At 36.4% G+C, this 23,690-nt stretch overlaps 2 protein-coding genes and 3 long non-coding RNA genes across 8 annotated transcripts; 1 reads left to right on the top strand and 4 right to left on the bottom strand.

Annotated features, from left to right (window-relative positions):
- LOC145227768 (uncharacterized) lies at nucleotides 1-5,679 on the bottom strand. 3 transcript variants are annotated; one of them, XR_013859981.1, is made up of 4 exons: nucleotides 5,160-5,461; nucleotides 4,876-5,085; nucleotides 1,326-1,457; nucleotides 1-1,214 (listed from the first exon to the last, which is right to left on the bottom strand). It is a non-coding gene; the product is annotated as an uncharacterized LOC145227768 (long non-coding RNA). The 3 variants fall into 3 exon arrangements; XR_013859979.1 differs by lacking the exons at nucleotides 4,876-5,085; nucleotides 5,160-5,461 and adding an exon at nucleotides 5,477-5,679; XR_013859980.1 differs by lacking the exon at nucleotides 5,160-5,461 and having other exon boundaries at nucleotides 4,876-5,106.
- LOC145227770 (uncharacterized) lies at nucleotides 2,910-4,874 on the top strand. 2 transcript variants are annotated; one of them, XR_013859982.1, is made up of 2 exons: nucleotides 2,910-3,523; nucleotides 3,801-4,874. It is a non-coding gene; the product is annotated as an uncharacterized LOC145227770 (long non-coding RNA). The 2 variants fall into 2 exon arrangements; XR_013859983.1 differs by having other exon boundaries at nucleotides 2,910-3,527.
- A 4,053-nt stretch (nucleotides 5,680-9,732) lies between the features above and the next one.
- LOC145227766 (GDP-D-glycero-alpha-D-manno-heptose dehydrogenase-like) lies at nucleotides 9,733-11,735 on the bottom strand. The gene is made up of 6 exons (XM_080092678.1): nucleotides 11,513-11,735; nucleotides 11,347-11,437; nucleotides 11,101-11,260; nucleotides 10,857-11,002; nucleotides 10,638-10,795; nucleotides 9,733-10,369 (listed from the first exon to the last, which is right to left on the bottom strand). The coding sequence occupies exons 1-6, from the start codon at nucleotides 11,659-11,661 to the stop codon at nucleotides 10,093-10,095; spliced, it is 981 nt and encodes a 326-aa protein (XP_079948804.1). The 5' UTR covers nucleotides 11,662-11,735; the 3' UTR covers nucleotides 9,733-10,092.
- A 124-nt stretch (nucleotides 11,736-11,859) lies between these two features.
- On the bottom strand, nucleotides 11,860-16,753 carry LOC145227765 (mannan-binding lectin serine protease 1-like). The gene is made up of 8 exons (XM_080092677.1): nucleotides 16,132-16,753; nucleotides 15,964-16,031; nucleotides 15,767-15,906; nucleotides 15,289-15,447; nucleotides 14,269-14,381; nucleotides 14,106-14,198; nucleotides 12,942-13,098; nucleotides 11,860-12,726 (listed from the first exon to the last, which is right to left on the bottom strand). The coding sequence occupies exons 1-8, from the start codon at nucleotides 16,366-16,368 to the stop codon at nucleotides 12,518-12,520; spliced, it is 1,176 nt and encodes a 391-aa protein (XP_079948803.1). The 5' UTR covers nucleotides 16,369-16,753; the 3' UTR covers nucleotides 11,860-12,517.
- A 2,070-nt stretch (nucleotides 16,754-18,823) lies between these two features.
- Nucleotides 18,824-23,683, bottom strand: LOC145227767 (uncharacterized). The gene is made up of 2 exons (XR_013859978.1): nucleotides 23,236-23,683; nucleotides 18,824-23,136 (listed from the first exon to the last, which is right to left on the bottom strand). It is a non-coding gene; the product is annotated as an uncharacterized LOC145227767 (long non-coding RNA).
- Nucleotides 23,684-23,690: the final 7 nt, after the last annotated feature.

Here is a 23,690-nt window from a genome sequence, read left to right as displayed (position 1 = left end):
TTAAGACAACAAGAAACTGTATTTTTTCAAGCAAAAATAGTGGAAGTGGCAAAAGGCTGATTTACTGCAATGGAAAACACATTGTTTGGGACCACTTTCAATACATCCAAGCTAAAAATGGTTTGTTATTAACTAACTGTTGATAATACATTGCAACCTGCAACCTAATTCTGTTTCAGATGAATTCTACTTTACAAAACTTAAAAACTCTCACATAAATTTACATCCCTACACAAAAATGAACGTAAAATTTGCTGCACAAACTTTGTCTCAACGGGTTGGCATATCAATGTAAAGTGATGAGTGTGACCAAAAAAAAAAGCGAAATGGTGGAAACCGCAAAGTTTGTTTTTTTAATGGACAAGTGGTTTGATTGTATGAACACCAAAATGGGAAAGGGAAAAACTAACACTAAAGTTTACAGGTATATTGGCTTACTTTTGTTTCTCTCTCAGTTTTACAAAAAGTTCTATTTAAAGGAGTACTAATGATGAGAGACTCCATTGGTTGGAAACTACATTTGTTTTCTATTTGTGCCAATGGAGAGAAGACAATGTCAAAAAGTTTGGGGAATCTGCTGCTGAGAAGTCTTTTCTATCAAACCAGACATTTGTTGGTCTGTGTATGGCTTCAAAGGGAATTGTGTGTCTTCTTAGATATTTGCTTGCTAATGGTTTGAATTTTGTTGCAAGCAAGCGAATTTCACAAGATGTTTTGGAGGCATATTTTAGCCATCAACGATCAATTGGCCGACGATGTGATGACATTAAAGAGTTTGGATACAGAAATAACATAATCATTACCAAGCGTAACTTAAAATATCACAGTGGCAACATCATCAAACGCAGAAGATGTTGTAAATTATAAATATGTTACAAATTTATATATTTTACTGAATAGATACCTTTCTAATTGAGTTTTAAACTCTTCAATGAGTTTTAAATCTATGCCATAATTTGTACGCCAAGTTCTAAATTTCTTTTCACAAAATAATATTATTTTTTTGATTGGCTCTGTTACTGATAACAAAAATTTTCCATTACGTATTATACAACACGAGTTGATCACATTAATTTCTTCTTTACATGACGTTTTTGACTTTAACTTGAACAAAATGTATCCAGCAATTTGGGCAGCCATATCTATATCATTCTTGGTTGGTTCCTCTATGGATGCAGGAAACTCGCTTCATTAACTGGTTGCCATCATGTTTTCTGCAGTAATCCAAATTTAAAAAGTAGACTTAATCTACAATTTATGCATCATATTACATGAAGAACAATGTCCAATCTGTACTTGTAGTTTTAGTAAAAATAACGTTGTACCTGAAAATATTTCATTATCGCCAATGCATCTTCCGATGGTTTTGAACTTTCCCTTACCAAATGTACCTGTACCGCCATTTCACATCCTCGGTTGATAATTTCAACAGCCGATTCCAAAGGAAGAGTTAAGACCTACAATTTACAGAAAGCAGACATTACATTAATGTTAAAACCAGTGGCGGCTCGTGCCTAAAATTTCTGGGGGTGCTGCTCCAAATTTTAGCCTTTATTGAACATATATAAGTTGGCAACATATAGAAAAGCCACATTTCTAGATTTCCAGACATTGTTTTGTGTAGAAAAACAAGTAATACAAATCTTTAGCAATTCCATTGTGACATAATTAGCAACTCCATTGTGACGTAATTTTCGTTACGCATTAATGTACACGAGTGTTAACAGCAGACGGTATCATTGCGGAATTTTGTTTACTTGCATGGCAACGGGCTAAACTCAATAACGTGCAGTAATACTGTGGTACAACAACACACATGACATGGGCTCGAAACAAAGCGGTTGTAAATACGGTAGAACACAACAACAATATATGGTACAAAATAGTAATAAATGAGTCGAAAAGTTGCAGACAGTGCACACTGTTTCGACCTATAAGGTCTCATCACTGCAGCTGGTGACGAGAGATCGGCCGCATTGGCTTATAGGTCGATGAGACCTTATAGGTCGAAACAGTGTGCACTGTCTGCAGCTTATCATTTATTGGCTCTTTATGCTTTTACATTGAGTCGAAAAGTATTTTAGTTGAACAACATTTAAGAATAACTGGTTATAACAATGACCACTAACTAACACACTTGTTATTCAGTCATTAATATGGCCATGTTTCATTTGAGTAATTTACTCACAGTCATTGTTTCAACATATTCTTTGACCCTTCACAGATTTTTGCCACACAAAAAACTAGACAAAAAGCTTTTTATTGGTATCATAACTGACAAATTTAACAACCACATTACATTTGTGTCAGAATTTGGATTTAAACTTCTTCTGTGAATTTTTGTGTACATATTATTAAGTGTCTTTCAGTTTGCTTACAATGCCTTTTTTAAAAGTACAATACTCCTCCAAGCTTTAAAATTTACAACACTCTCACTTAAATTTAAACCATATTATTAAACCTTGTGCCTCCTTTTTACAACCAAAATGAATCATAAAGTTAGAGTTTGGGCAAAAAAATGAGATTCTTCCTTGATTTCCAAATGACAACTAAAGAAACTGTTTGTTTTTTTCTATTTCCTATGTCTTTTGGAAACAATAATGTTCTTTAGAAAAGTTTGCATCCTTTTCAGTGTTGAAAAGAACCGTTTTGGCTTTGAAAGAATCATGAACATTGCAAAAAGGATTTTTCATCTTAATAATTTAATTTGTCAAAACAGCATCTAGATTATTTTCAAAGTAATCATGAACATCAGCAGAAACATTTTTATTTTAGTAACTAGCTTTTCTTTGTCAACAATAGGATATGCTTGGTGGTCACTACTATCTCCTCTGTAGAATGTTCAATATTAAGAAACACTTCTTGAAAACCAATTTAGCAGCCACTGTTTAGAGAAACAGTACATGTCCATTATATCAATACAAATGATTGCAGATACTGTCCACATGGTGTGTTAAGAAACCAAAACTTGAAATTGTCATCACTCAGTTATTTCAAAATTCCTGTTGCTTCTGCAATTGTTCGTTCTGCATTTGATATTGCCTGAATTTCAGTGAGGCATTTAACTTCACAGTCACAGAGCTTTCATTGGTAGCATTCAGAACTAAAACTGAGTTATTCTTGTTGTTGCATATTCCTGCATAACATATTTGGAATAGCAGATATCCCATTTTGTCTTAAAACTTTTTACTTGCGCACAACTGCAAAACGTCATAAAACGACACGAATCTGGAGCACTGATCTAGAAAAAAGCCTGGATAGCGCATTCAAGCGGAAACGTGAAGCCTACATGGAGAGTACGGCGGCCATATTGGAAGGATCACCTGCGTTAGGCGGTGGCAGCCATCAGAACGTTATTTGGACTAAATTCAGTGTTAGTGCGAAGTTATTATATTGTGTTTCATATTTTTATGTTGATTTCAGGTTGTATTAAATATATTGCTCTTCATATACGCATATTACGCGGTTCTGTGGAGAGAAATTGCTGATGTCGTCGGATTTACATTTTTGCCATTTCACCTACGTAGGTATTCAGCAGCGAAGATATATATATTTATGCAATTGTTGATGCTAATTTCATCTAAAAAGAGACAATTTGACAACAATGCAACATGCATTAAACCCCAAAAATAACTTTTATTGCATGTTTCAAATCAGAACTGAGGAATAAAAAACTACTTTGCTCTACTTTTTCTGATATGGTCTTCAGTGATTTTTCTGACATTTGCAGTTAAGTCTAACTTTTGTGTAGCATTTGGATGTCATTTTAATTAGCTCAAATTTATAATTGTCCATAACAGGACAATCAAATGAATGGTCAGTCCCTGGAACACTTTAGAATGAGGAACATCCATCAACACTGACAATGCTATTGCTTCTAATATTCCTTTGCTATTTGGTAATTTGTTATCTGTTGTGACATGCATTTAAATCTTTTTTCTGTTTCGTGGCAAAGTGTAGTTACGCTAGATGATTTCTTAAGAGACCCCCCTTTTTTCTTAAAAAAACAGAAAACTATGGTGTGCTGGTGAAGTAGGTGAACTGAGTGCTGTGCAAATGAAATGTGTTTGTTTTTTGACCATCTTTCCTGTTTTATAGACAGATAAAGTTTGTGTTGCTGGAACATCTGCATAATCATGATCATTTTGGATTCCGATTTTCTTAATTATACTTCCTAATTACTGCAAAATATGAAATTCTCTTATTTTTGGTCCTGCGTATATTATTCATCACTTTTAAAATATTGGTAGAATCTTGGTTTTGGCAATTGCTATTTTTTGTGATACTGCTTCTCCATAGAAGGCGCTTGCATGCCGCTTTAAGTAGCTGAGTTGTTGTTGAAGCCCCCAACAGAATAAAATATTTAAAAAAGCTCTAAATGGGCATTACAGAATTTGTACATCAACAAACACTTTAAGGGGTGGTCATTTTCATGTACAAAATCTTGAAATAGGTCTTTACTTTTAATACAAGTCAACGAAGCCAGGTTGGGCAATTTTAGACCAACAATATATAAGCACTCTTTAAGGAATGATTCCCATGATGCCTTATTAGAAATATGTAGGGTGATCAAAAGCCATGGGCAAATAGATTCTGGAAAGTCAATACATCAAACAAATGATTGAACAATCTAATAAACTGTATGGTAGCTTATCTACCAGTAAATTCTTTTAACCTGAGCTGTGTAGCCTAATATTTATTCTAAACAACAACATTGGAAACTAAGACTGTGCAGCAGTATTAATCTTCATTTTGTGTTGGTGCCATTTATTATGCGTTTCAATTTCAGTTGTTGCTTAAATATATTCTCATTCTTTCATATATTACTTTTAATGTTCTAATTCATTATTTCAATTAACACAATTTAATTATCACCTGCTGTATTGGTTCAGTCTTGATTCATGGGGAAACAGCATCTTCTCTTAGACTTAGAGTGATAATTTGGCTAGTATGGTTCATATATTTTTCTTAAAAATGGTCCGAGTAAACCAGAGAGTGTTTGCTTGGATTTCAGGTTTGCCTGCCAATGTTATTTATCCGGCCTTTCGACGGTCCGACTAAGATGCAATGCTAGGAGCAAAAGTACTAAAAAAAAATGTGTGTAAAATAGTAATGAAAAAACTGAAGTTCATGTGTGTTTAATATTGAGATTAACTTACCACTTAGATCAACAAACCACATAACCAAGTGATTGTATACTTATTAATCCCGCCTGGAATCGAACCAGGGTCCTTTGCCATAAAGCAAATGTGATAAACCACTACACCACAGGATTTGACAAAATGTATACATCACTTGGATAAATCGGTACTACTACATCGTGAAGAAGGTCTGCTTGTCTTGTACAATTATAATGGTTAAAGATCTGTAGTTATATAACAAACACCAATATTCCAAGTCAATACAACTAAAATCAGCCTCAGTTGCCAACTTGCCATCACTATAACTCAAACAAAATGTCAAAAATATATCCTACTTGTGAAATGTACGGGAATATCTGGGCTTTGTACCGCTCTCTCTCCATCATCACTGCCTTTGCCGTCACTTATACTTCTACATTATTAGCGTTTTTTGTTGCAACGGAATGCATAACACTGTGTTTCTGCTTTGCCCAGTGTACCAGGTGATCCTTCCAATATGGCGGCAAAACCTCCACACAGGCTTCAAAAATCCCCTTATCGTAACCACCATAGATAACATATAATAATGTCATAATTTTTTTTAAAGGAAAATGATACCGATCAAGTCGGAAATTATACTGAAAATATATTGCTAAAAAATAAAAAAAAAATATACATATAATGAAAATTATCTGTAGTATTGTGGAAGGAATATTAGGTAAAAATATCTAGGGGGTGCCAACTTTGTCACCAAACATAATTTCACAGCAAAACTCCGTTTTGTCGCATGCTTCAACCTTCACCGTATTAGAACCAATGATGCGTGAAGCGCAAGAAAAGTGTTTCTTTGTTTGTTCTATATATTTGCCTTTTTTGCGCGCGTTTGTTTCTCATCTATGTTTTATAGTATCTATTCTATGATATCATGGACACTATATACCAGGGGTCACCAACCCGCGGCTCCGGAGCCGCATGCGGCTCTTTGATCCCTCTGATGCGGCTCAGTTTTTGAATTTACCAAATGTTGTACATTTGAATAAAAATTATGTGGCGATTATGCTGAACACAAAAGTCGAACACGAAAATTGAAGTGCAGTAGCATGACTGTACTCGCTTGTTGTAGTTACCTGCAACCCCATCTCTATACCATCAAACGTGAAGTCTGAAAGAGGCAAACTGGCGGAGCGCAGGTTAATACGCAATATGAGACAATACTGTTTTTGTTTGCAGTGTGTGTGCGCGCGTAACAATAGCTGTTTGTTAATTGTTACGTAACAAACGCGTTAACAATAGAATACAAATCTGCAAAAACAGAATATGCAACGCTACGTAAAGTTGTTTTCTCTGCTGACAAGACTAGTATACCAGTGTGTCTAATATGCAATGAAACACTAGCTAAACAACAACAAAAAGTCGAATGTCATAAGACTAAAAACGTTTTGCATTTTATTTTAAATTTAAAAACGACTTTGTGGCTCCCAGTGTTTTTTTTACTACGTGAAACTGGTCCGAGTGGCTCTTTGAGTAGTAAAGGTTGGCGACCCCTCCTATAAACCATCATAGAATACTAAACAAAGTAATCTATGCTACCATAGGGTTGCCATATGTCAGGATTTTCCCTGACATGTCAGGAAATTTAGTGTTTAAATCTGCGTGAGGGAGAAATGTTAAAATGTACTTAAAAGTCAGGAATTTACGAAAAAAAATACATATACTATGAAATTAATGTACCGACGGAGAAAGTTTCTAGTAGCTACAACCGCTTCTTTACCACGAAACGTAAAGAGGTAAACTGGTTACAGATTACAACGCACTAATCTTTTTTTTACCAAAGCGAAGAACACACACTGGCGCCAAGTTGTGAGAGTTGTATTGTGTCGTCACAAAACGTATTTTCTTCATTCACGGTTGTTAATGCCCTACTGCAGGGCTCAACAAACTACGGCCCGCGACCACATTTTTTAGTTTGGCAAATCGTATTGATAACTTCGTAACATTCAAACATTAATTACTCCTTACGAAAGTTTTCCTGTCGCGATATGTGGAACTGATATTACCTATATAGTTTCACAGGATTACAACGCCCAGGATTGATTCAAAGCCCGTTTGTTACGTCACAAACAAGTGTTAATTGTGCGCAAATAATTGCCTTCTTTTGTTACTTGTGACGTAAAATACAAGCATTGCTCGTAAGATAAGACTAACTTCTATACAGTTTAACAGTCGCATCACCAGATTTTAGAAAGATCATATCTTGGCGCCCCTATAAAAATCGCCTCGCGAAGTAAGTGGAAAAACGGCGCTTGGGCATGTAAACTATGCGGCCCGCGCGAATAATTATTCAACTTATCCGGCCCGCAGTGAAAAAAGTTTGTGACCCCTGCCCTATACTGACTGTAAAAAAGTGCTTACCGTTTGAAAGGAATTGTGATTTTTATATTTAAATATTTTAGTTGTTTGTTAAACTCGCAAAACGGTTTGCTCGATTTAAGATCTAAGCATGGTTTCAGCGCAAATTGGGAGGGAAGTTTTTCAACTTGTAGAATTTCATGTCATAACTATTGTTAAAAACGTAATAACGTCACAATACGCACATACCAGTGATCTCTATCAGTGGCGCATACAAGTTAAAATACGGGTTGCCTACTAAATAACAAGGCCATTAAAATCAGTTTAGGATTTCGCTTAAAGCAGTGGTTCTCACACTTTTTCATATTTTTTTTAAAACGGCCCCTTTGCCATTATATCGAGGGCTCGCGCTCCTTAAGCCTGAATGTGTATTTCAGAAAAACGAAAATTGATTGCAGGATTTTAGCTAGTTGTGCAAAATTGCACATAACGATGATCCAAAGACTGCATCTGACATCACAGACAAGACAAACAAAACATTACGATTGTGATCGAACAATTGCATTTTTCTTAGTTGTTATGCAATAAAAGCAATTGTTAAGCAATAGAGACAGTCGATTCTTAGTTCTACTTTGATTTAAACTGATTCAGTGGCACAAACTGACGCCAAATAAGATTATAGAATTACTTCAACCTTTTTGCGGTCCCCCCAAAATTGCCTCACGGACCCCTAAAGGACCGCGGACCCCAGTTTGAGAACCACTGGCTTAAAGCGTTTGGGATTTTGAAAACGACCACCCCTAGTAATTTTTTTCAACACTTGAAGTGAAAGCAAATTGAAATACAAAAAAAGCTTGTCTAGAATTTGTTATTGCATGTCACTCCGGGTATTTAAATTTTGAACAATGATGTGAATTTCGATAGCATTTTAAATTTGTAAAACTTCTTTCAAAACGAAATTTCAGGTTACCAACAAATGCTCAGAAGTCCCCCAAACCACTTTTTTACAGTAAGGGTGGTGTTTATATTTGCATACGCATCAAAACAAACAAAATTATCCTTACCATAAAAATCACCGGTAGCATTTACGGGGCCCGCGGCTGTAGGTTCAAATTGTGTTGGTATGGCCCGCCATTTTTTGAGTTGTGGCGACTTACAACTTTACGCAAAAGCTTTCCGGGAAACTTTATTTACCGGTAGAAAGGAAGTATGCATGCTGCTGACGCAACAAAATCCCACAATTTCCTCAAATCCCGTATATTCGTGTTCTTATTCTACAGTGAAACTTAACGTTGGCCGCCTGCGTCTTCTGATAAAAAAATGTCCCCCATTATAAAAAGGTTGGGCACCTCTGATCTAGTCAATCTGGGGAAAGTTTGTCACAACATGGACAAGGTAATATACCAAAGTTATGCACAAACTATTTAACTTATCCGGCCAGCAGTGCCTTCTTTTGTCATTTGGATTGGGAAGGGTACTCGGCAGGGTCGAGCATAACTTGATGGAGTTAACGTTGTTTTTGGTCCATGGTCCGTAGCTATCGCTCTCCAACCCCAAATACTTCGGTGGACGAAATCGTCCCAGTTGAAGAACCCTGGCGAGCCCTTCAAAAAGCGAAACTTTTGTGAGGGAGAACAAAGTTATATAAATGTAGGCAATCTGTTACATCTGTCCACAGGTGTAACGGTATGTTTTTATGTTTTATTGTTTGATTATCATCATTTCCTAAGGCAAGTTTGTAACAACCATTGCGTTTTACTGAAATAATTTATAACATATATGTTTGCCTGTTTTTAAGTACAGTTTCCAAAAATGTTGCAGGGCTTTCGCGACATTAAAAATGTAAAGGAGTATGGCACCGTTGCTAGCTAACGTCATTACAAACTACTGTCGTTGACAAATCCCTTTCGACCAGCGGTTCTCAAACTTTTTTAATTTTATGTCATAACGGTCCCAATTTTATGTCATAACGGTCCCAAGATCACTTTCCGTGGGATTGTTTCAAAAGCAATTTATTGCGTCACAAACAAGATTAAACAATATAAACATAGTGAGCGAACAATCGCCACTGTTTGTTACTTGAAAATGAAGTAATGAACCACTTCTTGTCATAGAAAACTCGTTTGTCTATCTAATTTTTGCTTACACACCCGCAAGATCTCGTATTGCATAAGATTGAACAAATACTTTAAGTTCCTCGTGGTCCCCCTGAAAACGCGTGGCGGACCCCTAAGGGACCGCAGACCCCAGTTTGAGAACCATCTTTGTCGAGTAAATGATTTATATTTTTTCAGCTTAGCTTCTCAAAAATTCAATATTCGAAATTTACGAAAATAACAATAAAGAATCACCGGTAAAAGTTGAAAATCATTGTTTACAATAAATATAAATAATATTTTACAAACTGTTTGTGTTCTACCATCAGCAAATGTGCAACAGAACATAGGCCTATAAGCTATAAGTATTTTTCGTGTTTGTGACACTGCACAGCTGTACAGACAGTTGTAAGGTATATTTACACATACGTGATGATATTTTTAAACAGACTATAGCAAAACGTACGAATGAAAAAGTCGCACGAAGCTTGGTAAAGCACAATGCGAAAGGCAGCAAACGATCAAAATTAAACATTTTTACTGCGCAAAATTTCATCACTCGTCATATTAGGAACAATTTTTAGTAGTTCCTCCAATCCCTCTTCCATAGTGATACTTGCTTTGTACCCTAACATACGGATACGTTCATATGACACAGCATAATCCCTTTTGTCCATATCTGTGCCGTTGTTTGATTCGGTAATTTTACATCCCTCCACACTCGATTCAATCAGTCTGGCGACCGCTATTTTTGTCATATTCATCGATTCATCTCCAACATTAAACGCAGCGCCAGACATTGAACTACACATTGAAAAAGCAAAAGTTTATTGTTTGCCATTTTCTAGCCTATTGGCTTTAAAAGTGGATATTAAAAGTTTTTGAAAAAATAGGACTATTCTTGACTGGTTATTTAATGCATACAAATCGTATATTGTAACTTGTTTACTTTAACATAAAAATGGCGTTGCTTAATAAAATTATTTGCGGCAATTAGTGCATCAATATATTTGTTGCGCAGTCGTCACATCCTACACAGCGTTTAGACTCTCAACGAAAAAAAACTGTGTACCTGTAGTGTTGCATTGCAAAGACGAAAGCTCGTGCGGCATCACGAACATGCAAAAAAGTTCGGCGAAATCTTCCCTCGTATAAGTCAAAGGTTTTCTTTTCCAATGCTTTCGCTGTTAAATCATTGACCAAGAGATCCAAGCGCAAACGTGGGGAAACCTGATAAATAAAACCAAATTTGTCATTGTGGCTTATTAACTTTAACTAATAAAGTCCGTACTCCAAACACAGTTGCTAGCCGAAGACCAACTCCCCCCTTTTCTCTAATAACTTTTTCGCCCTGGGCCTTCGTTTCCCCGTACAAGGTAATAGGGCTTATGGGCGTATCCTCTGTACATGTCCCATCTACCGCTCCGTAGCATGATCCTGTAGAACAGACACAACGTCGATATACAAATAGACAGCTAAAGCAAGTTTTTGAAGTTTGTTGTTTGTCAAGGTCATGTGGCCAAACGGCGTTTTACCTGTTGATGCATAAATGACTCTTTGGTTGGCCTGAATATTTTTGGCAACGTTTCTTGTTCCCTCCACGTTCACCATTTTTGCAACTTCTGGTTCTCGACTGCATGCTGGATATCCAACAATCGCAGCCAAATGGATAACAGCATCAACGTTTTTCATAGCCTGTAAAAAGTATTTGTTTAACGATTTGTGGGTTTGATTGCGGTGTACGTTATAACCAGAAGAGAAATGGAATGTGGCATTCTTACCTCTGATAGTTTTGTTTCATCTAAAACATCCCCTTTGATTAGATGCAACCTTGGATTACTGGCATATGTAGTTAATGGAGAAACTCCCCATCTAAGACATTGAAATGATGAAACTCTTTTACAGATATGAAAGCTATCAAATGCATTTATTACATTTTGTACTCACCTAAACTTGTCGTAGACAGTTACTTCGTAACCTTCATTTAACAAAAGAGGAACTAAAGTTGAACCTAAATACCCTGCACCACCAGTGACAAGTACATTCTTCACATCTTGGTCATCTCGTGGACAATTGTTGATAATTCCAGGATTCATGTTTCAGTTAAGTTTGTTTAGGTTTCTAAATCTATGATCTATGAAGTTGACAGCACTTTCGGTTACAATGCTAATTAGATTACGCCGAGCGGCTACAACGTTGACCCACCTAACTCTGTTGTTCATTCTAACTAAACTTTATGCAATGGCTCATCTGCTTTTCTACTGTCGATGAAGAAACTTTGATAACTTAACTGGACAACCCGGTTGTGCGTGCTTTAGATTGCGCCCCAGGGCATAAGCCATTCTTCGTGACACGTACAAAATGTAATTTTTATGAAAAGCTAAAAGCTATTACACACAACTGGCTCCCGTAAGTTTATTTAAACGTGTCAAAATTACAAAAAAAAAACTATTATACAGTGGAATTATATAGTAGTTACAACACCAAGACAGCAATAAGCCTTTTTACATGGAGCGTTTAAGCGCATTCGACACGCATGTTTCTCGTTTCCGAAAAAGAAAAATAGCAAAGCGTATCAAACATCTCCGATTGTCAATACGCACGGCACAGGTGGTTTGAACACGCTCAGGCGCGAATACGCTTACGAGAACTGTTTTGTGAACTAGTAGGTCAACTTGATTTTTTTTTCAAAATTGAACATTTATCCGGTCTTATGTTCGTATATCACTTTACAATGACCACCATATCGTTTTTTACAAAGTTGAAAACCTTGAATGCGATTCGGTTCGGCAGCCATGTAATTTTACGCTTTAGCGAGTCGAAAGCGTGACGTCACATAATGCGCACCAGTTTGACGATACGATTTGCTCATGTAAAAAGGCTTATTAAGCCTGATTTAAGTAGAATTAAGTAGAATGATTAAGTAGAAGCCCCACAAAATATTGATAAGAATTAAAATATTTCACAAACAGGTTCAAAATCGCTAAGGGATCCGTCTTTGAGGCACACCAACTTTGCACTTCCAATCAAGCGAAAGCCAAAGTTGCATTCAAAGCGTATCACGGAGGAAAATGCCACATATTGCGGTCCATCAGACAAGTCTCTCACCGGACTGGTTATACGACCGTGCTTGGGTGGTGCTGGTATCAAGCATCGAATCTCTGCGAATCAGTTAACAATTTCCACTCGTAAAACGGCAGTTTAATCATGTACAAAATGTCAGGTATATGATCGTGCACGCACAACGTGATGCAGAGTTTCACTTCACAACGGTAATAAACACGTATATTAGCCTGGGGGGATGTTTTACGTTGCATAAGATAGGATAACAAAATAATGTTTATTTATGTGAAGGCAATACATAATTGCTACTCACCCTGTGCTTCGTATGTAATTAGAAATCCACTCTTTTCGGTTACTTCATCAGAATGAAAAACAAATTCAACCCAGTTGGTTGTAGATTTTAACGTTGCTCCATTCCTCGGTGCAACATTTCCACAAAATGTCCCAATCGTTCCGGAACTGTCGACAACCTGTATTTTCATGACACATCATACACTGTTTATGTATGTGCAATACTTTATGTCAGATTATTGTCAATTCAGTATGATTTTCATGGATAGTTTCGCACACTTTACTTTGTACAGCCTAGTCTATAACGTCGTAAATCACATCAGACATTTTATAAATACAAGTGCGCAAAGGAACACTGTTATAAATTAATTTCTACTTGTTACTGGGATGAAATAGTACTATAAACACATACCTATTCTAATACAGTGGTTTTCAACCTTTTATGCACCCAGGCACCCTAACGGTAAATTTCGGGTCCACAGGCAACAATGCATAGTGCTTATAAATCGAAATCGTAAACGTACCGCTCGTCCACAAATTTAATAGAAAAACATGTTTGTGATGTAGTTTGGTCATGTTAACAACGTGGTTTTGTGCGCTTTGCATATGAAACGCATGCTCAGATCAAATGCCTAAAAATACCGTTGGACAAACTACCGTTTTGGGGAAAACTGTGAATTAGATTAGAATTACAATTAGAGCTTACTCGGTAATTTTAAATTAGATTATAATTAGAATTACCGCCATTTTGCACTAATTTGTCCAACTAGACAAATAAAATTATCTAGTTGTCCAAGTCTGGACCTGTGGACCCCTACCAAAAATGTATGTAGCAAACTCAATTAAATAGTAAAGTCCATGATCTATCTGGATATTTATTTTGCTAAAAATAAACCTCAATATGGACAAATAGTGTGGGAAATAGTCGATTAAATAAGGAAATTATATCATTTGAACACACACGTAATTCTGAGCATTATAAAAGAAAATGGTTGACTGACGTTTGGTTGATTCAATGCCCGAAGCAAGTTACAAAGTTTTACCCATTTATGTCGGTTACCAAACAAATATAAAAATCAATTTGGTTATCCGAAATGCATAAGTGTAGTATTGTAAAAAACAACTTCGACAACTTTCTAAAAGGTCTAATAAGTAGCCTGTAATGTTATTTTTCTTGTTCGTTTACCTTTAGCCAGTCATAAACACACATTCCAGAAGAGTGTTGTTCAATATCAAAACTTGTGTTAAAACTAAATGCAATGTTGCCTCCAGGATCAGTCTGTAAACCAAAAGCCGTACGGAGTACTATTGATTATGGCCTGATTATGACCCCAATGAACATGTCCTACTTGTACTTTCCATGAGCATTCGGTTTTTCTTGGATATGATACGGGATATCCAGGTAACTGCAATTGGTGTAGGCCAACATCAGGGTTTTCGATAACGACGGTTTTACAGTCCCCTAAATAAATGCAGAAGCAGAAAAGTCAATACTGTGATGGATTAAAATCAGATTTACACCATATCCTGTATATTAAACGGGATATCCATATTTGTCAAAAGGTGAACTTTTGTGGTGAGTAACAGTTAATTTTCGGTGTTTTTTGCATAGAATCACTTCGTTTTGCTAAACTTTTTTAATTACTTTTATCTCTACCACTACATACCAAATAGCCAATATGGACGAGCAGGAGGCCAGTGCAACCCCCTTATGAGACCAAATCATTATTTTACGTCAAAAAATGGTTCAAGGGGCCAGCAATAAAACAGACAGCCCGACGGACTTCGACATAAACGCATTCAAGCGTTTTCCGCCCACCGAGGATAAAAGTTGATGCAAACAAATTATAGCTTTTAAATTATAACGAAGAGAGGAATCAAATCATAGAGTTGTGCATTCACGGACTTGGGTATAGTCTGATTCAAAGCAAAACTGCCATACAAAATTTACATGCTCAGCCTGATGACAGCAGCGATTGTGAAAACGCCAGTTTTGTTTTTGTGCGTGGCCCACTTCAATGTATCGCACGCTGCACTTATGTAAAGAAACACAAACAGACTCACACTGACATTCAGTCTGAGTTATGTGCTTGCATCTGGGACGAAACGTTTGACACACGTTGATCGCCATTCCAATGTCCATTTAAAACGTTTACACTCAACTAAATGGACGGAAATTGCGTAAATATAAGATTTTATTCGTTACCATCGATGTTGCGGCGTCAATTATTTAAAAGTTGTTTTGTACATAGGCCTAGCTAGACTTTATGAAAAAACATTTTTTACACCGAAAAGTTTCAAAATTTTAATTTTTTGTCTGTTTTTGACGATTTTTTTTGTGTTGTTGTTTAACATTTTTAATGACATACCGATACAGGTGTACCCATCCGAATGTAGTTTATATCCAACTCGACATGAGCAAAAATATCCGCCGGGATAATTGTTGCAAAAATGGTCACACATTCCAACGCTTTCGGGTTCCTCAGCAAGCGAAACAGCCTTTCTTAATTCAATGCATTCGTTTCGATCTGTTCAAATAAGTAAGAATTAAAGGAAAAAGGTATGTTAAAATTGTCAATTAAACCTTTGTTTTAAATGGCCACATGCTAAGATAAGTAGTTTTGCTTGTAAGCTACCATCCATCGCGAATCAAGTAAAAATAAATTAGCAGCAGTTTTAGTCTTTTGTTATCGTGTCTATGACAAAATGTTTTTGTGACATGATGAAGGCGTTGTGTTTATTCTGTGCTTGCTTGAGAGAACAGGCATCTTTAACATTAACTAAACGCCCGACTGTTGAGTTGATTAACTCTAACATCTGTATACTGTACTTGTCTTATGCAGTTACCCTCTTTCATAAAATGTGCGCGAAATCCGCGGGGCGGAGAGTTTCCAACGTCTTCATTCGAGTAATCAGAGATCATGCTAACTATCATCTTGTTTCCAGTTGAACGAAATTTTTGACTGAATAGTGTTGGTGCGTCATCTCTGCACAAGAGCTGTGTTTAAATTTGATGTCAAATCTGCCAGTTGGTTTTACTGTACCTGTACAAGTCATTGTTTCCGCAGTATCTACCAAGTGACTTTGTTGAGTTGTCCACAGCGTCAAATAGCTGATCGTTAAAAAAGAATAAAATTTATGTCCTAAAATTCGTATTTGATATTGGACTTTAAGCGAGCAACCAATGAAAAACAACTACAGGAAATACAAACCTCAACGTAGTCAAGGGCGCATGGGATAACGTCAAAAGAATCTTCGAGATCAAAGTACGTGAAATAAATTTTGACTGCGTATCCTGGTTGAACTGTGACAATCCAAGATACGTTTAGATCATTCGAATAGGTCTGTGGAAAGCCCGGTGATGAAAACGTTCCGAAATTGCCATTCAATCTTGTTACTTCAGCATTTGCACGAAACACGATAATAAGCAATAAAGAGAGAAGTTTCATTGTACAATCCAACTCAAGGTTCTTATACAGTTTCTTTCACTCGACAAACAGTTTCCGCAAACTATTTAACATAGGCCAAAAATCTTGACTGATCGTCTCTGATGTGGTGTTTTTTACCAAGATGTTTTCCAATATATGTAACCTGTAGCCTTCTATCGCATCCGGAGTTAATGATCAACACTGCCGCTGAATCAGTTCATTCACTGATAAAGCTTGTACGAAAATATTTGCTTTCTTGTCGGAGTTGGAGCAAAACCAGGTTTCACAAAGATTACAGTTTGTTTTTACCGCAGTAAGAGAATATGCGTATTAAATATAACACGCACGCTATGATGGACTCCACCTTTATATGCACTTGAAATTTAAATTTTACAAAATTAAGCAATATTTTTTCTCGAGGAATAATGACACCCACAGGGAAAACATGTTCCCGCGGAGAAAAAAAAATGATGTTAATTAACAATTGCGTAAGTCAGGGAAGCTCAACATTTTAGCTAATTCATGGTCGCATCAAACGTCCTTATTTTACCAGCGGTCGTCGGTGACTCCATTATTTGTTATTGTTTACTTTTTTCAATTATATTCCATCTAGTGGTGCCTGAAATCCGCACTGATTTTAAACTTTATCCATGCATTGACAGCTTGTTTTTGACTGGTAACGTTACCATATATTAAGTTGCGCTGTTTGGTTCTGATATATTTTTCACTGTTTGCACATATTTAACAAAGTCGTTCCAGGATGACTTTGTTTACTGGCTCTGTAACACTTTGCTACTGGCTCTGTAACATTGACCTATACCCAGGGTTGCCATACCGTCCTTATTTATAAGATTTGTCTTTATTTTGGAGGGCAATGTACGTCTTAGTAAAACTTAATGTCCTTATTTCTAAGAAATACGTCCTTGTTTCGGACCTGAGTCCTTATTTTTTTATTTTTGACAATTACAAGGAACAGACGTAGTGAAATGACTATCGCATCCCAGCTACAAGTAAAAGTAAAAATCTGAGCTGTTGTGGGATGCACGAAGTATTTTCTACAAACAAGGAGTTGCTGGAACAGATTGTTTTTGGCAAAATACGTGGCATATATGTCGTGAATCGTGGCTCAGTAGGCTAATTGTCCTTATTTTGGAGTAGCCTTTTCACTTGTAGAATTTATATACTGCCATATATAAATTCCACTTTTGCAGTTGTAGCCTATATACTGCCAGGTTACGTTCTAAATACAACGTTTATTAATTTTTAGTGTCGGATAGCGTACGAAACGTTTGGGTACATTTTATGACATTTGTATCAGTTTTGTTTCTATACCTAGCCAGCTACAGTCGATCCTTCCGCTTGCGATTTCCAAAGTGTTTTTAAAACTACGTCATCCCACCCACGTAGTTTTATCGAGCACTCGCTGTGAAAGCAAAACTAAAATACAAAAAATTGCTTGCCTAGCATTAAATTATTGCATGCCTAACAGAGTAGGCCTAAGCCTATTTAAATTTTGTCTCTTTGAGTAAAAATTGCCAAACTTTTGAGAATATTTTAACTTAGCCTACTCTTTTTAAAACGAAATTTCGGGTTACCGAGTCAATTTACATCTTTTTTTAAGTAATACCACACCAAGCTGTATCACGCTTGTAGTTCATTAATATGATTTCATAGTTGAAAACAGTCTACTGGTATAACAATCGCCATTTTTACCTTTATTATATTTGAGTTTTGACACCACAATTGTGAAGTTGGCATGCGGCGTGAAAATGTTCATTGGATACGGAGCCCTTTATCTTTCTAGTCCGAAAAGTGACCAGTTTTTATGAGTTGTTGTTTATTTTAGGAAAGACAATCCTGGTGCGTGGACTGTAGGAGGCTATATAGGCCTACACGGATTTTTTCGCAAGTAATACGCTAATTACGTGGGATTCTATACATTAATGACCGTAGCCTAGGCCAAAATCCATAGAAAACACAAGTTGTCGCACTCCATAGAAAACACAAGTTGTGGGGATGAAAATGGGGCGAAATTAGCGCGAATTTTGCATTGCGCCTTATGGGGCCGATTTATAAAATGATTAATTTGGATACTTTTGCGGTGTTTGATTTTGCAATTTCTGCAAAATTTTGAATAAAAATATAACTACGCTCAACTTATAATGTTTAAATGGAACTGATGAACATGAAATAGAGTTTAAATTAGGTTTTAGCGGGTAACTTTTCCAGTAGATATACATGTAGCCTACTTAAGTCCCGAAAGATAAAAAGGTTGTGATGTATATTCATCTAAAATTGGAATAAATAGTTTGACCATGGTCCTCCAAGGTCATGACGTAATAGTGACGTCATCGTTTATTTACTGCATTTTGACGCTTTTAGCACATACTGAATTTTGAAAGCTTTTGGTAGTACCTTTAAAGGTGTTGCACAATCTTTCCCTCTGTTTTTAATTTTTTTGAAAGATATTTCACACTTTTTAGTGATAAAAATATTTATTGCATTAATTAAGGTCTATATACCATGTTGAATATGTGTACTGTCATATGCAACACAACCACAAGAAAAAATGCAATATAAACAAATACAACTAACATTGATGCATAAAACAACGAATATCAACAAAATTGTTAAATCTTCTTGAATCTATTCACCTGTACAGCACAAAAAGGCTCGTGGGAAATTTTGCATCCAAAGTGGCACTTTTTTCATTTATTTCAGTTTCAGCTGATACTTCCCACAATAGATGTTATGCGAGGATATCACAAAAAATCCAAATGATTTCATTAAGGGCATAAAATAACATGCAAGAATTATTAGCAATTTTCAAAATTGGTGATTCCATAAAATCAAAAAAGTCAAAACTTAAGAGACACACTGCACAGTATGACATGTTTTTTTGAAGCTTCATAAACTCAAACACAGTAGTTACATGAAGTCCAATAGATCCTGTGTCAGCCTTCTAAATGTCACAAAATTACATTTAAATCAATGAATGTTGTTATGCATTACTATTTTATGTCATTATTTGTGTCTGTTTTAATCAAAATTGTTGCAAAATAAAACATTGGTATTTATGTTTTACTTTTTCTGAGTCTATATGCCTGTTGGTATTGCAAGCTAGGAGCCATGCCGAACAGCAACTTCTTACACAGGTTTGGTGCGATGGGACACTAGATAATTCTTCTTTAGTAAGGATACTTTGAAATCAACGGCTTGTTCTTTTAAAAGCCCACCCATCCACCAGTTTATTCATTATATTGGTGCACTTACCTGGCCACCAAACCACTTTTTTCACTATTTTAAGTTGCAAGTTTATATATATGCACACTTTATTCTTATCATAGAACTGTTAAATGTATTGCAAATTTCTGTAGGTTTGCACTTTTTCCAGTAGCCAAAAAATAAGTATACCGGTAACCTAAATAAAGACTTTAAAAAGTATAACTTTGATAAACAAACTGCTTTGGTTAACACTTATATTTCTAAGTTTTTCAAATATCTGTACAGTCAACATTTTTTATTACTAAAAACGGTCGGGATCATTTCTATTTACTACACTTTATTCACAAATTTGCTAGCAAACGATGCAGAAATTTGTTTTCGCTAAACTAGTTCCAATAAAACTGCTTTCCTGCAAACATTGTGCGTTGCCTAGCAACCAATGACGTCATTTTTACGTCACGCATAAATTTTCTTGTCAGCAAGGCAATTTAGAAATAAAAAATATTTATTCGTTAAGCCAGGTTATTGAAAAAAACCAGGGAGTCGAACCGCTTGTCATATGGTTTCAGGTTCGGTTCGGGTTCACTCGGTTTTGATTTTAAGGGTTCGGGTTCGGTTCAGGTTTTTAAAAATGTATATTTTCGGGTTCGGGTTTTGTTCCGGTTTGGGCAAATTTTCTGGTGCGAACCGGTTTGCGGTTTTCAAACCGGTTCAAATTTTTATTCATTTTAATTTAATTCTACCCATCATCTACCTGACCTTGTCAAACTCCAAATGAATTTTGCAGGTGCACTGTTATTTTTGACACGCCCTATAAGTGTTATTTCGCGTATTCTTTAGTGCAGTGGTTCCCAACCTTTTTTGACGCGACCCAATTACATCCAAAAAATTTGTTTTATGGTTTCACGCGACCCATGGACATACATTCATACTTTTTTGGGGGGTCGTACTTTCTTCAAGTAAGTAAATCTGGAAAGAAAATTACTCCGCCAGATTAAAAAATCAAAAAAAAACAAATCTTATTCGTTTTTTCGACCAAACATTTCCGTATCTGCCAAACTTTAAAGCTGGTTGCATTATCAACGCATTATTTATCAGCCAGACAACGCATAACAGTGAGCTAACACATGAGTTATGACGTCACAAACAAAATTAACCATTATCACACGAAGTCGCCAGGAAACTATTAATGGGCAACAATTTAAAGACGTGGGAAATAAAACATAACACTACGAAACAAAACCGAAAAGTAGATGCTCTTATTGTCACAAAATAGGCGACCCTACAGAATTTTCAGGCGACGCAACTTTGGCTCGCGACCCATTGGTTGGGAAACACTGCTTTAGTGCACTGTTTTTTTAAAAATCACAAAATAAAAAATAGACTGCATTTTTACTGGTTCGGTTCCGGTTCGGGTCCAACGCCAAACAAAATATCGGGTTCAACTCCGGTTCGGGTTTTCGGAAAATCGTAATTAGCGGTTTGGGTTCGGTTCGGGTTTAATGAAATTAACCGCTCAAACCGGTTCGCGGGTTCGGGTTCAGTTCCGGTTCGACTCCCTGAAAAAAACATCAAAAACCCTATCCTTTGCGTTGTTAAAAGCGTGCAAAGTCGCCCCATTTCACGCTCCATGAATTCTCGTGCGACAACTTGTGTTTGATAGATAGACTTTGGCCTAGGCAATGCCTGGGACAAAAACATTTGTTTGAAAATAAAATAATAACGCCGGTGCAAAATTTTTATGTAAGAAAGCAGGATTTTGATACTGTCTGAACGTCAATTTTCGAATACCTAACTAAAGCTTTCAGTATACTTGAAGTCTGGAATCAGTCTGTTTTTTTTTTTCGATCATCATCAGTTCTACACAAGAAATAAAAGTTTTAGAATTTGTAGTTTTTATAGTGCATGGTTTTTGATGTGCTACTTCACAATATTTTTTTACGTTACGGACGATCAAGCTCGATGAATTGGTGCTCACTGCTCATGCTCACTCACTGCTCATAGCTCCCGCTTCCCGGGCCCCTGACAGTTTCAAAGTGCTGTCATTTGGCAATTGAGGTTGTTGAAAATAACGCTGATAAATTGGATGAAGTTGATAACGTGAGAACTTAAATCACAAAAGTTTGCTAAATTCCGATAAAGTGCGTAAAAAGGACGGTCGTTTCAGCTTTAGGAACTTAATTATAAAATTAAATGTCCACAACTAAATGTTGTTAGTTTCAATATTATTATTATTTTTTTATTGTAAAGCCTCACCCCAGACCAAATAGCCATAATCGCCAGCATTTTGAACACAATCTTGCTTTCAAATACTCATTTATGCTAATTGTGCCACTTATCGATAATAATTTGCAATTTTTTGTGGTTTTAAGTCCTCACAGTTCTCAACCAGAGAGAAGCCAGCGCCCAATCGCTTTACGCTAAAACTAAAAAAGATACGGTATTCAAATTTTGACACAATATTCTACGCTTTTAGAGCGTTTCAGCGCACAAACTTTCGAAAAAAAAATATTTTCCAGTTATTAATACGCGTATGTTAAAATTAATATTCAGCGATATGAACGTCATAACGCCAGGGGTACTTCATAAAATGTCTTGCAAAGTCTTCTCCTAAGCATATGCTTCAAAATAAGCCCAAACACAATGATCTAGCAACGGGGAGTCAAGTCGAATTATTAATAATAATATGCCATATTCACCCCCAACAATATCCGATGTGCGCTGGCCCTAAAATTTAACGCAGTTCATTGAAATTTACAAATGTTGTTCTCTACATTCATACCTTTAAAATGAGCCATCACTCGAGCTTGTAGCAACAAGTTAACTGTACCAAATTTGCGATTGATAATTCATAAATAATGTCCGAAATTAACCCAAAAAGTATGCGATGTGCGCTGGCCCTAAACTTTATCGCAACTCCATGAAATGTACAAATGTTGTTCTCTACATTCATACCTTTAAAATGAGCCATCACTCGAGCTTCTAGCAAAAGGGAGTCAGCACGAAAACACTATCGAAAATTCATAACCGACATCCCAAAACCGATAAAATTCCACCCAAACAATATTCAATGTGCGCTGGCCCTAAACTTTATCGCAACTCCATGAAATTTACAAATGTTGTTCTCTACATTCATACCTTTAAAATGAGCCATCACTCGAGCTTCTAGCAACAAGTTAACTGTACCAAATTTGCGATTGATAATTCATAAATAATGTCCGAAATTAACCCAAAAAGTATGCGATGTGCGCTGGCCCTAAACTTTATCGCAACTCCATGAAATTTACAAATGTTTGTTCTCTACATTCATACCTTTAAAATGAGCCATCACTCGAGCTTCTAGCAAAAGGGAGTCAGCACGAAAACACTATCCAAAATTCATAACCGACAAGGTTTTACTACACAAGGGCTGACCAGATTCCTTGCGTTGCTGTCCGACACAAACAACACGCTTCTCGGCCTCCGTGGTTCGGGAATGATCCATTCGACCTGCTTTCCGGAGACGCCTTTGCGATAATCAACACGCGACATCTTCGATCCACGAGGTGCTTTCATTCCAGAAACCTGAAAACAAATTTCATGATATAATAACTTAATTACACTAAATAAACATTCACTTTGCCAAAGGTTGCTTGTCATTGTTGTGATAGCAAACCTACTTACCAGGGTAAAACCGCTAGACATCTTCATCTTTCTTCAAAGTTTTTTTTCAATTGTTTAAATAAACAAAAATTCGTTTTGCAAACAAAGGCTTGATTGGCAAGAGTTCGTTCCTCAAGACAATAGTTCTCAAAGAGAATAGAACGTCTTTTGTTTGCTCAGCAAATATATACCATTGTCCTTACGATTACGCTCGAGCCATGATTAAGGAACTTTGACCGCCTCGGAGTACGGTTATAAGGAACAATAGTTCCGCGCTCGCCAGGAACCGCATCACGCAGCGAACGAGGAGTCAAGGTGCAAGTAAACAACCTTGACCTAGAAAAACAAGTCCAAAACTGACCTAAAAACAAGTCTGTACAAGTCATAAGGCATGCAAATTTTAAAAAATGGATATTTATTGGTTTTGGGATGTCGGTTATGAATTTTGGATAGTGTTTTCGTGCTGACTCCCTTTT

Source organism: Phallusia mammillata, chromosome 5 (assembly GCF_965637545.1).
Source record: "Phallusia mammillata chromosome 5, kaPhaMamm4.hap1.1, whole genome shotgun sequence".
Taxonomy (NCBI): domain Eukaryota; kingdom Metazoa; phylum Chordata; class Ascidiacea; order Phlebobranchia; family Ascidiidae; genus Phallusia; species Phallusia mammillata.
Note: the sequence above shows the minus strand (reverse complement) of the source record. Positions and strands in the feature narration are given on the sequence as shown.

What these genes read in the sequence shown, in the direction of transcription:
- LOC145227766 (XM_080092678.1), bottom strand. Translation starts at nt 11,661, where the DNA reads ATGAATCCTGGAATTATCAACAATTGTCCACGAGATGACCAAGATGTG. An exon ending in AGTCATTTATGCATCAACAG is followed by an intron (nt 11,003 to 11,100) that starts GTAAAACGCCGT and finishes TCTGTTCTACAG; the next exon opens with GATCATGCTACGGAGCGGTA. An exon ending in GGCTAGCAACTGTGTTTGGA is followed by an intron (nt 10,796 to 10,856) that starts GTACGGACTTTA and finishes TTTATTTATCAG; the next exon opens with GTTTCCCCACGTTTGCGCTT.
- LOC145227765 (XM_080092677.1), bottom strand. Translation starts at nt 16,368, where the DNA reads ATGAAACTTCTCTCTTTATTGCTTATTATCGTGTTTCGTGCAAATGCT. An exon ending in GCGCCCTTGACTACGTTGAG is followed by an intron (nt 16,032 to 16,131) that starts GTTTGTATTTCC and finishes TTTAACGATCAG; the next exon opens with CTATTTGACGCTGTGGACAA. An exon ending in GGAAACAATGACTTGTACAG is followed by an intron (nt 15,907 to 15,963) that starts GTACAGTAAAAC and finishes GCTCTTGTGCAG; the next exon opens with AGATGACGCACCAACACTAT.